Source organism: Morus notabilis, unplaced genomic scaffold (assembly GCF_000414095.1).
Source record: "Morus notabilis unplaced genomic scaffold, ASM41409v2 Scaffold1174, whole genome shotgun sequence".
NCBI lineage: Eukaryota > Viridiplantae > Streptophyta > Magnoliopsida > Rosales > Moraceae > Morus > Morus notabilis.
Window position 1 is genome coordinate 1 of NW_010364428.1, and position 16,240 is coordinate 16,240.

Genomic DNA, 16,240 nt, shown 5'->3' on the forward strand with positions numbered 1-16,240 from the left:
AAAAAAGTGAAATCCGTTTTCAGAAAACAGAAAACGAAAACGAGAAAATAAAAACACCTTTTTTCGTTTTCTGATTTCCACAAAAAGATAAAAACGTTTTTGGTTTTGTTTTTTAAAAAAATTTACACCAAACACGTTTTTAACACCCGTTTTCATTTTTTTGCTTTGAAAACCGTAAAAAATGAAAATGAAAACACAAATAAACAGGCCCAAAGAAATATGTTCCAGAAATGGAAAAAAAAAAACTGATCTTAAATATTGCAAAAATAAACAAACGGAAGAGAGAAAAGTTGCTACATCAACAAAAGAAAAAGAAAAAAAAAAAAAAAAAAACAAGTGTCATAACGCTAAAGTAATTGGGAAATATATATAGAAGAAACAGAAACAAAGCAGAAAGAAACGAACGGAAGAGAAAAAAATGGGTCCAGAAACGAAGAAAGAAAGATAATATCCAGAAGGTTGTAGAATGACGCAAATGAAAAACACAAAAACAAAAACACTCAGGCTGAATTGAAATGACCAAAACGGTCTTAACAAATCAAAACACAATAAAATGATCTAAAGGGCAAATTAGTAATTTAACGTCTAATAGGACATAACCGAAATTAAAATAACATCTGAACAAATTTGTAGGGGTAAAAACAGAATCACACTATTCATAGCACTGTAGCATGAACAATGAATCCGTCCTCTCTTTTAGTATATGTATAATATAACTAATATATATAGCAAAAACATTTTTTTTAGTAATGTTCTCTCTCTCTTTTTTTTTTGTTATTTCTGTTTTTAAAAATAAGGACTGTTTTTAGTACGATAATATATTAGTAGATTGGATTTTTTATCTGTTAAATTTATATAAAATCACATAAAAATTAAAAAATATTTAAATTTAACAGTTAAAAAAATATGACTTATTAGTATACAGTACAAAGAAATCTCCTATTATTTTAATGTTTGGACGTGAATCAGGCGGATGTTGACGTACGTTCTCGATCAAATTAAAACCATGTAACTAATCGATTGACAGCTGCGGCCTGCGCATAGACCATACGACAAGATGCACCTCCTATTGCCGACGCAATATGAGACAAAAGAGTGATCACCAATGAGACATCCCAGCAAGAGCATTTGCGTCCCTTCCCAAACCAAAACAACTCCATATGCCCATGTATTAGTGTCCCATTATCACAGCATATACTAGATTATTAATTATCTATACATTGCCTTTATATGTTGCTTAGAAATTTCGAATACACATACGTATGGCCATATATATTCTGTGGTATTTACTCATTAAATATAAAAATTTAATGTTATCGTGTAATAAGAATTTAATTTTGTTAATTGTCAAAAAAAAATTTTGTTCAATTATCTAATTTATTACAATTGTCGAATTAATAATTGACAGTTAAAATAATAATATTATTGATGTGTAAATATTAAAACCACACATATATATGTAATTTGTGCTATATATATGCACGTGAAAGTGACAGGACAGAGAAAAAAACAGACGCATTGTTAATTAGAATATTGATAATTTTGCCAAAAAAAAAAAAAAAAAAAAAAAAAAAAAAAAAAAAAAAAAACAAGAAGCAAATACAAAATAATATATACTAATACGAAAAAAAAAAAAGAAACAAAATAATGGTATTTGGATTGGTGGTTTGTCCAGCTTGCTGAATGCTGATTAACTTTAAGCTAGCTCGATGACATCTAGCTAAGTTAAACCCATACTCCACGCTCTCTCTCTCTCTCTCTCTCTCTCAAAAAAAAGAAAAATATACTAATTCTCCGGTTCTACAAAACTTTCCACCAAAGTCTTTTTGTTTCCTCGATTTCACAGATTATGACGGTGGTAGGGTTAGGTTTGTGCATCTTATTCCTGTTGCTGTCGGATGCAGCAGCTACTCGTCAGGTTAAGGGGGAGCTCCGCAGGAATCTGTTCGCAAATGGAATTGGTCTAACACCTCCCATGGGGTAATTAATTATTTCACGATCCGCTTAATTAATATTTGAATTAGTTTCTTCCTTATCATCCTATGCATGTCTATATGTATATTTATATATATATATGCATTTATGTACAAACAGGCACATGCATACATATAGTTTTGTAGCACTTTGGCCCTGAGCTCTTCAAGTTTCGATAACTTGTCCCTTTAACTTTTGAATTTGACAGTTTACTCTCTCAACTAGCCAGTTATATTGTTACAATGTGTCACTTTTTTTGAGTCAGATTTAGAAGTTGATTTGGAGATTTGAGTGATTTGTATTAGGGTTTAAATTGAAATTTCTGAATTTTATGTCTGAGGTGAGGCGGTCGTTAGTTTTATTCATTTCTCTTTACAAGTTGATGGGATGAAATGTTAAAATTAAAAGTTCAGTGGACAAATTGTCAAAAATCAAGATATTTGGGGTAAAAAAAAAAGAATTCTTAGATATATGTATATACACATGATGAGATCCATTGCTATCTCTTGTTGAAGTTCACGGATGCGTTAGATATATGTGTATATATGTATGTGTGTTTATATATAGTTTTTGAATTCAAAAAAGTCAAATATTAGTTGGAAATTGATTATGAGCTACCTAATTAGATCATTGGGTAAGATCCGTGGTTTATCGGCCTTTTCAATATAGTTAAACAATAAATCAATTAAACATTTAAAAAAATAAGATATAATTTTTATATATTTGGTTGTCCTGTACGCATTCTATGTGCTAGGATTTACCGTGACCATGAGAGTACTGAGCACACTAATATAACATTTGGTTTTTTAAGACAAAGTTCTTGTTGTGCTTACAACTCAGTTCTTTATTACTGATCATGATCAGATGGAATAGTTGGAATCACTTCCAATGCAACATTGAAGAAAAACTGATTAGAGAAACAGGTAACTTTAGTTAGGTGACGTTTATTTTAAAAGTTTTACCTGATTTAAAATCATAATTTTTAGTTCTGTTATAGTATTTTTTTCTCATAAAAAATTTAAATTTAAAAAATTAAAATCATTATAATTTTAAATCTATAAATTAAACGTCACTTTAATTTTCAACTGAATCGTATGCGGGGAATTATCAAGTACTGCTAATGTGCAATATATTGTACGTATATGTCAGCGGATGCAATGGTGTCTACTGGACTTGCTGCCGTAGGATACCAGTATATAAATTTAGGTATATCTTTCCTAAAACTTAACTTCATAATATTTATTTCATTATTATAAGTGACCATTTACAGCCTAGTTATAAGGTATTCATTACTGCCCACTAGAGTACTCAAACTAATAGTCAACATATGTTCAGATGATTGCTGGGCCGAACTTAACAGAGACTCTAAGGTACGTTTTATTGTTTACTTCTTTGGAAATTTCTTAATTGTGCAACTTGATCCCTCGTTTAGGTGTTTATTTCTAACAGAAATGTACAAGGTTAAATTTAAATAGCATGTTTTTAACGCTAGGTAGGTGTTTAATTCATATTTGAAATTGAAAAAAAAAAAAAAAAAAAAAAAAAAAAAAAAAAAAAAAAACCCCACACAATTTGATTAACTTGGTTTAGAGCTTATAGGCCTAGGCCTTAAAGAATTTGAACCCGTAATTTTTAGTGTGAATTATGGAGTCTGTTCTGGGTGGTGTTTAAAAGGTTTTATTGAGCATCTGTTACTGTAACTTTTCTAATGAATGGTTGTGACATTGTGTTATTCCTGCATCAATTGCTACCAAAGCCAAGTTTGTGCCGATTAAAGATGGATAGTATTTGAGACAAATTATCGATTCTAATTTTGGATGACGTTTAAGGACCGGTCTTGTTTATTTCACAAATTTAAGTTTTTAATTCAACTGAGTTGTGAAATTTTTTAAAAAATTTTAATTGTAATAAAAAAATTAAATGTGATATTTTTTAAAAATTTTTAATCGTAAGAATTTAGAATTAAAAATTTGAATAGGTTAAATATAATTACACCTATTCTATTGATGGTTGCGTCGCTTCTACGTCATATGCATTCAATTAAAGTCATGTTCTTAAAAGACACTAGCGAAACGCACTTATTTACCTAATCTTGTAGGCCCCAATCGTGTCATAGTAGACTTTCATTATTTTCCATAGGTGGAATGCAATTTATGCACATTAAATTATATATATATTGGATAATGTTTACCAACTATCATCTATTATAAGATCAACTACCACGTTATCACTTGTAGCCATAATTTAAAGAGTAGAAAATTGGGCCACGACCAACCATTGTGCCTGTCTTCCTCTGACTGGCCATAAAAGGATTCTGGGAATATCTCCACTGCCTCTTGACCTCTTTGTTTCATTGGTTCGATTTAACTCAACTCAATTTGAATTGTGAATTAATTTCTGAGATATATCTCCGCTACCTCTTGACCTATTTGTTTCGTTGGTTCGATTTAACTCAACTCAATTTGAATTGTGAATTAATTTCTGAGACGTTTGGTTCATGAATTAGAATCACGTGATTAGAATTATTTTTGATTTACGTGTATTTCTTATGAGAGAAAACACTGTAGCGAATTATAAATTATGATTCAAATCATGGTTTGAATCCTCTAACCAAACATCCATTTCATGTTTATATTTGATAAACACACATTCTGAATTATATTTCTCTTCAAACTCAATTAAAGTGTCTAACTTATAATTTAATTATGTTCTTCACTTCAACTGTTTAAACTATTTTTGAACAATAAAAACAAGCTCATTCTCTTTGCTATTCTCACCTATCATACATAAGTTTTGATTTTATTCGCAATTTAGATTTTAACTTTAACTACACATGTTCCAAATATTAGTTTAAATTACAAGTTTAACCATACAGTTTAAATTTTTTAATTTTAAATGAAAAAGTTCAAATTAATAAAATTTAAACGGATGAGTTAAACGAGGCTATTTGAGTTTAATTCTTTCTGTTGACTTGAGTTATTTGGATTGTAAATTCAAAATGAGATGAACTTACCATCGGCTACATGCACCAAGTAAATTATAAAATTAATTACAAAAATTCTTCTAAACTATGATCTTTGTAACATTTTGCCCATTAATTTTTAAAACGTAATAACCATTCTCCACCGAAGTATGAAGCGTTAACCAAAACAGCCCTTCTATTAGGGTTTCTAACGGAAATTAACTTAAGATTGACTTGTGGCGCATTATTGGAGGGTATTTCAGAAATTAAGATTTTAAACAATAACTTAAAGCTCTTAATTGCCTCAAAAGATTTTAAAAACCTGTATTTTTTTCCTGATGGCACTAAAAGCTTGTATTAGAGAAAACTAAACGGCTAAAACTAATTAAATATTTAAAACATTAAAATTCCTTGGAAAAAGAGAGAGAGAAGAAACTCTCTCTCTTAGTCTATCCTTCTCTGTCTACTCTCTCCTATCCGTTAAACATAAATGCTCTTAGGGGAAGAAGATTCTGGTTTTTTTTTTTTTAATTATTATTCTTAATGCAAATCAGAATTTTTGTTCAAAGGAATTAGGTGGGCCGGTGGGCAAAAGACTAATTGTGCACAATATTATTTACACAACTATTATATACGTGACACGTGTCATTTTTGTCAACAACTTAATAAAAAGAAATTTTTTGATAACGTTTTATACTTTATAATGAACGGTTATTACGTTTTAAAATTTAAAGAGCAAAACGTTATAAGCATCATAATTCCGAAAGAATTTTTATAAGTAATCCTAAACTATATTAATGTTTACCATTGTTTGTTGAATACAATGTTTCCTGTTCAGCAACACGAAAAAAAAGGATATAAAGTCCTTTTTTTTATTCTAACCAAACAAATAATTTATTCACTAATGTTTTATTTATACGTGGCACACAGGGAAATTTGGTTCCAAAATCTTCTACTTTCCCATCGGGAATCAAGGCTTTGGCGGATTATGTCCACAGTAAAGGGCTAAAGCTTGGGATTTACTCTGATGCTGGGTAAATATATTTGTTGCTAACATGAGATGGTCAGAGAGAAATGCTAGTATTATTTTTTTTATTATTTTTTTTGTCATTCTCTGTTATTTATCGTTTGATGTGTGCACTTAATTATTTCATTTTTTATTTAAATAATAATATATTATAATAGTAAAGTATACGTGTCGAATAATAAATAAAGATGGTGAAAAAGAGAGTGTCAGAATGCAATTTTAAGTATAATGATCACACATGAGAAAGTGTAATTAATTTATATGGATATATTTATAGAACTAATAACAATACTAATATATTTCCATTTATGTTTTGTGTAGAACTCAAACTTGTAGCAAAACCATGCCTGGCTCACTAGGCCACGAGGAGCAAGATGCAAAAACTTTTGCTTCATGGGTATATATGCATTCCGTTTCTTCTTTTTTTTTTCCCTGCTAAATATGCATTCCATTACTTATTAGTCATGAGGAGTACCTAATCCAAATATTACAGTTTATTAATTATTATTCATTTACTTGCATCCCCTATGATTACTTTAGTTAATAATGCCTAATGTTTTTTACGTTAGGGAATTGACTACCTGAAGTATGACAATTGTTACAATACTGGTACTAGTCCAAAGGAAAGGTATTTGTGAATGCTGTGTTGTGATTGAATTAATTGCAATTTTTTTATTTGGAGTTCCAATATTTTTGGTAATTACCATGCATGATTCCTCATTTTTACTTAATCAGCATTTTCTCCTTTTTTTTTTTTGTTAATTTGTCTTTCAGTTTTACGCGCTAACTAATAAATATATATACTCTTACCTTAAAAAAAACAATATATATGTGTGTATATATATATATATATATATACGAGTTAACATTTCGTGAACTGTTGTGGTTCGTTTATTACGTTAATGGTATTATTACACTGATACTTGCTGTATTTTGTTAAAATAACATAGACACCACCTTGATCAACACTAATTATATCAACACCCCTCGACTTTTTATAAAAATTACATAGACAACTCCTCTATTAGTTGACTGTGAGTTGACTATAAATCTTGACTGTTAAATTTTTAAAAAATTTACAAAAATGTCCCTCTATTTATCAAAAAATGTTTTTAAGTCGTACATAATATTAGAAAAGACATTTATACCCTTATTTAGTATCAAAAAATGAGTTTAGTTAATTTTTACACATTTATAACTATAATTTTCACTCTAATAAAAACAAATATTTTTTCAAAATTTTTTTTCTAAAACTCCTTTGTTTTAGTAATGTTCTCCATCCACTAAATTAGCGTATTAAATTAAAAACCATTTGATATGTGGTGCATTATTAAGACCAATTATATTATAATGAAAATAAATTAAATTGAAAGAATAAATTAAATTGGACAATTTTATCCTAATGAAACAAAAATGGTTTAAATTAAACTTAAAACATTAATGACAAAAAATATAATAAAAAAAATTAAACGCATTCACTTTTGTTAACATATTTTATGTTCACTCTTTAAAAAAATATTAAAACACATCTAACACAATTTTTTATTAAAAAAATCAAATAAAAAGAAAGCAAGCAAATTTAACACAGGGGTAATTTTGACATTTCTCACCAAAATTTAACAAAGTTTCAGATAGAGGGTGTTGCTGTTATTAAATTCGGTCAAAGGAGTGTCACTGTAATTTCAATAAAACACGAGGGGTGTCACTGTAATAAGCCTTACGTTAATATCAGTAATTAGGTTTGAAGTTTCAACAAATAATTTAAATAAAAAATATAAAAGTCAAAAATAAGATTGTCTGGAAATCGATTCATGTCAAGTTTTATGAAAGTTGAATTTAACTGGATCAAAGATTTTATCGAAGAGGACATATATGCATATCAAATATAATAAATAAGTTTTCAATGATTGCGTTTAGATTATGGTTACTTAATAAATATAGAAATTTGATAACGTGACGTTATAAGAATCTTATTTCATTATTCATCATTAATTTGTGTGGTTAATTATTCAATTTAGTATAACTAATTGATCAATATCTTATGATTAAAACAATAATATTTATTGATAGGTAAATATTTAAGAAACCATTAAAACCACACCCCCAATATAATATATGGTATACAGGGAATTACATCATTTTCATTTTTCTCTTTGTTTTTTTTTTTTTTGGTAATAAAAAAATGAAAAATTAATGCTAACTGTGTTTATTCGTACTTTATTTTCTCTTTGTTTATTCGTACTTTAATTTTCCTCTTTTAAGTTTATGCTTACTGTGTTCGATTTTCGTATAAACTTATTGCAAAAAAAAAAAAAACCAAAAACAAAAACGTTTATAGGTACCCCGTAATGAGTAAAGCTTTGTTGAATTCTGGAAGGCTCATCTATTTTTCCTTATGCGAATGGTGAGTCAAATTTCCTTTGTATTGGTTGATATATATTGGTAATATATGGGCTTTATCAGTATTTTTTCTTTTTTTTTTTTTTTCGCTGTAAGTCTGCTGGCTAATTACAAGATTACCATTTCTGAGTAATTGATGCAACGGCAACGCTAAGTACTATACTTTTAAGCCATATTGTTTCTTACTACTGAAAGGGGGCAGGAGGACCCGGCGACTTGGGCTCCCAAAATTGGGAATAGTTGGAGAACAACAGGGGATATTGTTGACAACTGGGAAAGGTATCACTATCTATATATCTAACCTGCAAATTATATGAGTTTTGTTTTAAAAAATAATATTTTCGTGTATATATAAATATATACATAAATTGATAAATTTTCAATATGTTTCCATCCGTGCTTATTTATAAAATATTTTTTGCACAAATGCACCTAATCTTTCGATTGGTCTTCAACTCTTTGACTTTGATATTCGGCTGAGTCTCTATCTATCCACTAATTGACATTCGTCCTCAACTGAACGTTGCCTACTATTGTCAAAATTTTAAATTTTAAATGTTAAAATTAAAAATTTAGGGTTCAACTTAAAAATTAAAAATCTTAAATGCCTCTCAAGTGCCCCACTCATTTTTAAAAAAAAAAATTTAAGTGTAACCTCCATATTTTCAAGATATTCTCATCTTACCCCAAAATTCTCCTACTTAAGCTTTATTATTTCCAATTGGTTATATTTTTATTTTCACGAAGTTTTGCATTCCCTGACTTGATTTCATTATTCATACTATATTTTTCTATCTCAGATCTTTAATTTTCTATAAGCTTCATTTCCTATTATATCTTTTTTTTATTCATGTACTTTTTTCTTTCTAAAATTTATTAGTTTCAATAAGTAATGGTTGTCAGAATGAGATGTAGAAATATTCATTTATGTTTAATTCATTTTTTTGATTGGGATATTTATTTCTCATGCGCATGCTTACTATTTTCATGTTTTTCCTTACATAATTGACGCAATTAAATTTGAATTATCATCAAACATTTATTTAAATCCTTACAACAATAATATCATAAATAGTTTGTGGACTATAATATTCCAAAGGATAATTTAAACAATAATTACAATAATTAGAGTATCTAAATAAGCATTAGTATGTAATGTTTTCGTTTTTTACTTCTATCATATTATTAATTTAAAATGTTATCAAGTTTCTTTACTGAAATACATTTCTAAATCCGTCATTGATCATAGATTCATTATTGCATTATTAATTTAGTTTTGTTAATCTTAAATGACTTTCTAATTTAATCTAAATACTCCTCGAATAATTTTTAATTAAAGAAAACGTAGGCGTAAAACAAGAGAGAGAAACTCTTATTTTTATTTTGTTGTACAAAAATCTTAAGACGAGTATTTGGGCAGTATAGTATGACGTCTCGTGCGGATGAAAACGACAAATGGGCATCTTATGCTGCACCTGGAGGATGGAATGGTAATTTAATTATAACCCTTTATGCTCTAATTCTATCACTATGCCTTCCTCATAAGAATATTTTATTTTAGCTTTCCGTAACGGCAATGTTATGCCTGAAATTTCTTTGATTTATCTTTTCTATAACTAGTATTTTAAGGTTATTTAGAGAGGATAAACTGCCTTTTTTATTACTATAAATATAAATATATACCATCAGTTTATAGTGTATAGTGTTTAGTATGAATATTCGTGTCATGATTCGAATCATAGTTTGTAGTTCATTACAGTATTTTTTCTCAAAAAAACACACGTAAATCGAGAATAATTTTGAATTATAATTCTAAATCCGTATAGTTTGACTTAGTCAACGCTCAATTTTTTTTTAATATTTAATAGCACGTGCAATATCCTCAAGACCATGAGTACGATCTAACAATTAGATTAACTTCAGCACTCAAGAGGGGAAAAAAAATCAATGGTGGCAAAGAATGTAGGAATGACGAGATCATCGAAGATCTTATTGTTCCGACGACGGGAGGGTGTGGCAACTACGACAATCGGAGTTTAGGGGGTCGGCGTGAGGCGGGTGAAGTGGAAAGGGTGTGGTGTGGGGATAAGAATTAGGGTTTTTTTTTTTTTGATAATTCTACGACAGGATATGAATTATGTAAAAATATCCGACCCGTATGAATTGAAAAAAAAAAAAAAAAAAAAAAGGAATTGATGGTTCACTAAGATCATACAAAAAAAACAACGTTGACTTTCAAAATTTTCCAATATTTTAGGATAATCAACTCCCCACTGTTAGTTTTTGTTTTTTGTTTTTCTTTTTGATAATCAACTCCAACTGTTTTGAAAATTTGATTTTAGTTAAATACTCCATAGATTATTGTCGTTAACATTGATGCACCGCTTCTGTTTTTGTAGTTTAAACAATTTTTTCACAAAACTAATATTTTTACTAATCTCAGCAGTTTTAAAAACTTGGAGTGAATTCCCGCATTATAAAAATTTATCATTATCCCTAACAGCAAAAAATTATCTTTATTTTATGGTTTTTAAGTTCCATGAATTTAGAGTCGCTATTTAAAAAAAAGGAAAGAAAATAAAAATCAAAACAAAGTTAAAAATATAATGCTTAAATTATATCCCCCAATTAATTGTTAGTGGTTGTTAACGCAGATCCTGATATGCTTGAAGTCGGAAACGGAGGAATGACGATAGAGGAGTATCGTGCACATTTTAGCATTTGGGCATTATCTAAGGTATTTAGAACATTAATAAGTAATATTGCAACATTACTAAGAAAACTAGCTAGGTTCATATCTTCAAGATTAATTTTATAATTTTATGTTGTTGTAATAACAAAATTATATCAATTAGAGACTTGAGAGCAAACTCAAAGAGTAACAGTACTGTAAAATCGCATCTTTCATCATCTAAAAATGCTTGTCTATTAATAGCGTTTCATTTCTTTTTTACGAGTTTTGTATCGTATTCAGGTTAGGCGGATTAAACTTGAAATTGATTCGTGTTTTTCGTGTCAATTTCAGGTCGATCCAATTCTGACCTGAATTTCTTTTTTCTCAACCATAATCTGCGAAATTCGTGTCGTTTTCGAATCATGTTGTCGTGTCGTGACCTATATTGCCGGTCCTAACATAACTTATACGTAGGCTCCTTTGTTGATTGGATGTGATATTCGAGCAATGGATAATATAACATTCAGTTTGCTTACCAACACGGATGTTATCGCTGTTAATCAAGGTATGGGCAACATTTGTATGTGAGTGTGGGCGTTTCCTTTCTTTTTGTTTTGTTTTTTGTTTTTATTTTCTTTTTCTTTTGAATTATAATGAGGATATGATTAATTTCTTATGGGCAGACAAACTTGGAGTACAAGGGAAAAAGGTTAAAAAAGATGGCGACTTGGAGGTCAGTTTTCTTATTACCTACATTTATCTGTACTTCATTGTCGTTGTTATTTCTCCTAATTAGTTTCATTTTTATCACTAATAACATGCCAAAATTCCTGAGGCACCAATGATTTAATTATCAACATTAACACCAAACTCAGTATGATCTTCTGACATAAGAAATCGATTGTGTGATTTTAGATGTCTTTCTTTAAGAAATTCCTGAGGGACTAGGTTTTAGGCATGTTTCAAGAGTATTTGTTGTATGTAGTAATGGTTCGATTAACTAATATAGATAGTTTGTTTTCTCAACCAAAAAATAAAATAAAAATAAAAATAAAATCTCGCACTAGCTAGTTCTCTATTTAAACTTGATTAAGCTACGGTCCATGTCATATAAATAATGTAATTGGTTGCACATGCATTAAAATATAAAAATTTATAGTTACCTCAAAAAATAAAAGAAAAGAAAAGACAGAAAAAAAAGAAAAAAAAAACCACTTTGGAGTGACAATGAACGTGTTTGGAATTCATTTCAAAATGATTTTGTTTTTTATATGAAAATGAAAATGAAAACGTTTTCAATATCAGACAGAAAATCGTTTTTAAAAATGTGTTTGGTAGTTTCATCAAGAGATTATTTTCAGTATAAAAAAACTCATTAATGTCTCTCTCTCTCTCCTCGAAAGAGGAGAAAATGAAAACAAAAAATAAAAAATGACTAAAAGTTATTTTTCATTTCTCTCTCATTTTACACTAAACTAAAAAATCGTTTTCATTTTTATTTTTTGTCTTTATTGTGCCAAATACCGTTTTAAAAATATTTTTCATTTTTTCTTTCTCAAAAAATATGAAAAATAAAAAATGATATTAATTCTAAACACAGCCAATATATGATATAGAATTACCCTTTTAAGTAAATTGACACGAGAGGGTAGCTTATAAATTAATCAGGATGATAACAAATTGTAAAAGAAAAATGCAGGTTTGGGCTGGCCCACTCAGTAACAACAGGAAGGCTGTAGTGCTGTGGAACAGAAGTCCTTCAACTGCTACACTCACAGCTTATTGGTCAGACATAGGCCTTAACCCAACTAATGTGGTCAATGCCCACGATTTATGGACGGTGAGAAATAACAACCATGCAATTATCTATTATACTTTTAATTCTGAACTAAGTTAAAAAAAAAAAAAAAAAAAAAAAAAAACCTTAACAATTATCTGAATTTTATATACGCAGCATTGGACTCAATCGGCAGTAAAGGAGAAACTCTCGGCAAAAATAGAGTCCCATGCTTGTAAGATGTACGTCCTAACTCTTCAGTAGTTAACACAACCCAAGGAAGGAGCTTCTTCGTCATTGCACGACCGAATATTTGATATTATATATATATATATATATATATATATATATATAATGAAACAAACGATTCAATGCCGTGTTAAGTTGGATATATAGATTTTTTTTGGTCCTGATTAAATATTACATGATGATGAATCATTGACTTGATGTTTGGTTCATGGATTCAGAATTATTCTTATTTTACGTGTATTTTTTGTGAGAAAAAAATACTGTAAAGAATAATGAATCATGATTCAGAATCAATGACGAATATATGAAACAAACGTCCCTTAAATATTCCGAACTTATCTTTTAAAGTGCATTTAAAAAGTACTTCATCAAGCAAGTCAAGTAATTCTTAATAATGAAGGGCGTATTTCAACATAATTTTAAAAATAGGCTATCCACAATAGATCATCAAGTTTGAAAACTCTCGTCAATTTTATGTTTGTAATACTTAATATGTATCTCAATATCACACATCAAATTAGAAAGTTTAATAGAGATCTCAGATTCTGTTTAGATAGACGTTGGATCAAAAATTTAATGGTGGAGACAATGCACGGAGCAATCATATGCGGATTGTCCGAACTCATTAGGAACTCTAGAGCGTCCAATCAAGCATCAATTTGTCATGCAAGATAAAATACAGTTTTGATTCTTGAGATTTGATGTTTTTATGAATATGTTGTTTAATCCATCATGCGATGTACGAGGGAAATTAGGAGGGGAAATAGGGCCAGGATCCAGCGCTTTAATTGTAGTTGGAATGATTAACAACAACATAAAACCGTACACCTTGACGATAATTTTCTTCCAATGCATATATAGCTCTATTTTCTATTTGGAAAATTTTGAGTTATACTGGAAGTGAGTACAAGAGCAACATTTCTAAAACTTAACAATTCAAGATTAACTTTGTTACTTTCGAAGCAATTAAATTTATGCTCTTTGTGATTTTGTCTCCCGAACTTTAAAAATTAGTCTGTACACCTCACGAACATTGAAACGTTATTAACTTTACTCTTTTCTCTTAATTTTATTAACGGATTTGATGACGTGGTAATTATTAGATGAATAGTTTAATGAATCATTTTCATAGATTTCCCTCAAGTATCTACCTTATTTAAAATTGCCCTCTAATTTAAGAAAACATATCAAAAATACCCCTTAATCTATTGAAAACATAATAAAATAACAAATTTGTTGATGCCATTAAAAAATTAATTAGACATATTAAATTCGAATTAAATCAATAAAAGTGATTAAATATTAAAATAATAAAAAATAAATATAAAAAATACTTTACTTTAAAATAATTCAAAAATTGAACAAACCAATAATTTTTTTTTCAAAAGTAAAACAAATGAAAAGAGGAATTTTTTTTTTTTTTTTTTGAGAAACCTACTCCTAAATGAAAAGTAAAAAATATTTGATTTATTTAATTTTTTATTTTTTAAATTGGTATTTTATATTTATTTTTTTTATTTTGAATATTTAATCACTTTTATTGATTTAATTAGAAACTAATATATTTAATTAATTTTCAATAGCATACCATGTCAATAAAACTATTATTTTATTATAGAATTAATTACAAAATTTCTTTCGAACTATGACCCTTATAACACTTTGTTCCCCGAACTTTGATTTGTAACACTCGTTCTTCCCGATCCTTATTTTGTTAATAAAATTTTCCCTTTAGTTAGTTTGACAAACAGAAATTACACGTGTCGTGCATTAAAGTGTGATGGTTGAGGTATTAAGTACATAATTACTAAGTTACCCACCAATTTTTAGTTTACATTTAATATGATAAAAATAAAAGATAAAATAATATGGTCATCTACTCATCTTCTTCCCCAAATTCTCCACCTCCCAACGCCTCAACCTCCCCCTCTCACCGTCGGAGTCGGTTGCTCACGCCGGCTCAAACTTAAACAGAAACACAATGCAGCCTTTCTTCAATATGGGTACTAAAAAAAAGATAAAGAAAAAAAAAACCACCAAGTTTATTCCCAAATGATCTACTAGTACTAGATATAGCAAAAAAATAAATGAAAATTTTTCAATATGTTCGGAACAAAAATGACTCTAAAACCACTTCATTGACTTGTACCCCACAACAAATCGGGAAATTTCAAACAAAAAAAACCCCTTAACAAAAATCCTAACTGTTATTGAACACTTCTTTTCTCTCTACCACTTAAAATTTAGGATTTATTTAGTATGAGAGTTCAAATCAAGATAGTTTGAACCTTTACATTTAAACTATGTGAGTTTTAAATTGTAATGTTTGAACTTGGGGTTCAAACCATAAATCTTTGGGTTTGAATGTAGTTTGAACTTGGGGTTCAAATTAGTCAAAACTAAAGGGAGTGTTGGTTTCATTCTGTAGGATAAGGGTTAAAACATTACATCATGATTCAAACCTTAAATCTTTTTTTTTAAATCAAACATTGTTTTCATTGGGTTGCGTTCAAATCACATTTTACTTTTTACAAACAAACATTGGTTTGAACCAAAACGATGATTTAAACCATGAGAATCATCAAGAAAAGATTCCAAAGTTCAACAGTGAACAACACATGAAGGACCAAAACCACTCATGCCCATGAAAGAAAAACTCTTGAACATAGTCATTGTGCCATTAGATGTTCTTTAATATGCAAAGTGTTGGGGGGGGGAGGCGGATTGTGTATAACAAAAATTTTCATAAAACCTTTGAGATACTCTATAGATTATATTAATTTATGCACGAATAAATTAATCTCATTAATTCATTTATTAAGAACTCAATTAGGAAAAATACCTGGAGGTTGACTCAGTTGATAACTTGAGTTCTTTGATCTCGAACAATCATTGCTCCAAAACTTTGTGTTTAGAAAACTAATGTCTTCCACGTCGATTCCCAGAATCCACGAAGACGTGTGTGTGGGCACACATGAGACAAAACGGGTTACAATAAACACTCGAATTTCCACAAACACCAACGCATACACAATGTGAAATTTTTTGGAGAAAAATTTTTCCTTCTCTCTATAAGGGAAATTCGGCCAGCCCCCTTCAAGTTAGGTTAAAAATTGTCTTGCGTAATTTTTCATTATATCTTATTTATAGAGTAGAAGTCAAATTTCTAGAAGGAAT

The 16,240-nt window shown here is 28.9% G+C and overlaps 1 protein-coding gene across 1 annotated transcript; it reads left to right on the plus strand.

Annotated features, from left to right (window-relative positions):
- The first annotated feature begins 1,849 nt into the window (after positions 1-1,849).
- LOC21387791 (alpha-galactosidase) lies at positions 1,850-13,112 on the plus strand. The gene is made up of 15 exons (XM_024171154.1): positions 1,850-1,980; positions 2,839-2,897; positions 3,124-3,180; positions 3,310-3,344; positions 5,867-5,970; positions 6,285-6,360; positions 6,533-6,591; positions 8,302-8,367; positions 8,559-8,642; positions 9,789-9,853; positions 11,018-11,100; positions 11,512-11,602; positions 11,721-11,770; positions 12,737-12,877; positions 12,992-13,112. The coding sequence occupies exons 1-15, from the start codon at positions 1,850-1,852 to the stop codon at positions 13,076-13,078; spliced, it is 1,188 nt and encodes a 395-aa protein (XP_024026922.1). The 3' UTR covers positions 13,079-13,112.
- The last annotated feature ends 3,128 nt before the right edge of the window (positions 13,113-16,240 follow it).

Excerpts from the sequence above, each read along its gene's own strand:
- LOC21387791 (XM_024171154.1), top strand. The coding sequence starts at position 1,850 with ATGACGGTGGTAGGGTTAGGTTTGTGCATCTTATTCCTGTTGCTGTCG. Across the intron at positions 6,592-8,301 it reads GGTACTAGTCCAAAGGAAAG|GTACCCCGTAATGAGTAAAG; the intron begins GTATTTGTGAAT and ends AAACGTTTATAG. Across the intron at positions 8,368-8,558 it reads TATTTTTCCTTATGCGAATG|GGGGCAGGAGGACCCGGCGA; the intron begins GTGAGTCAAATT and ends TACTACTGAAAG.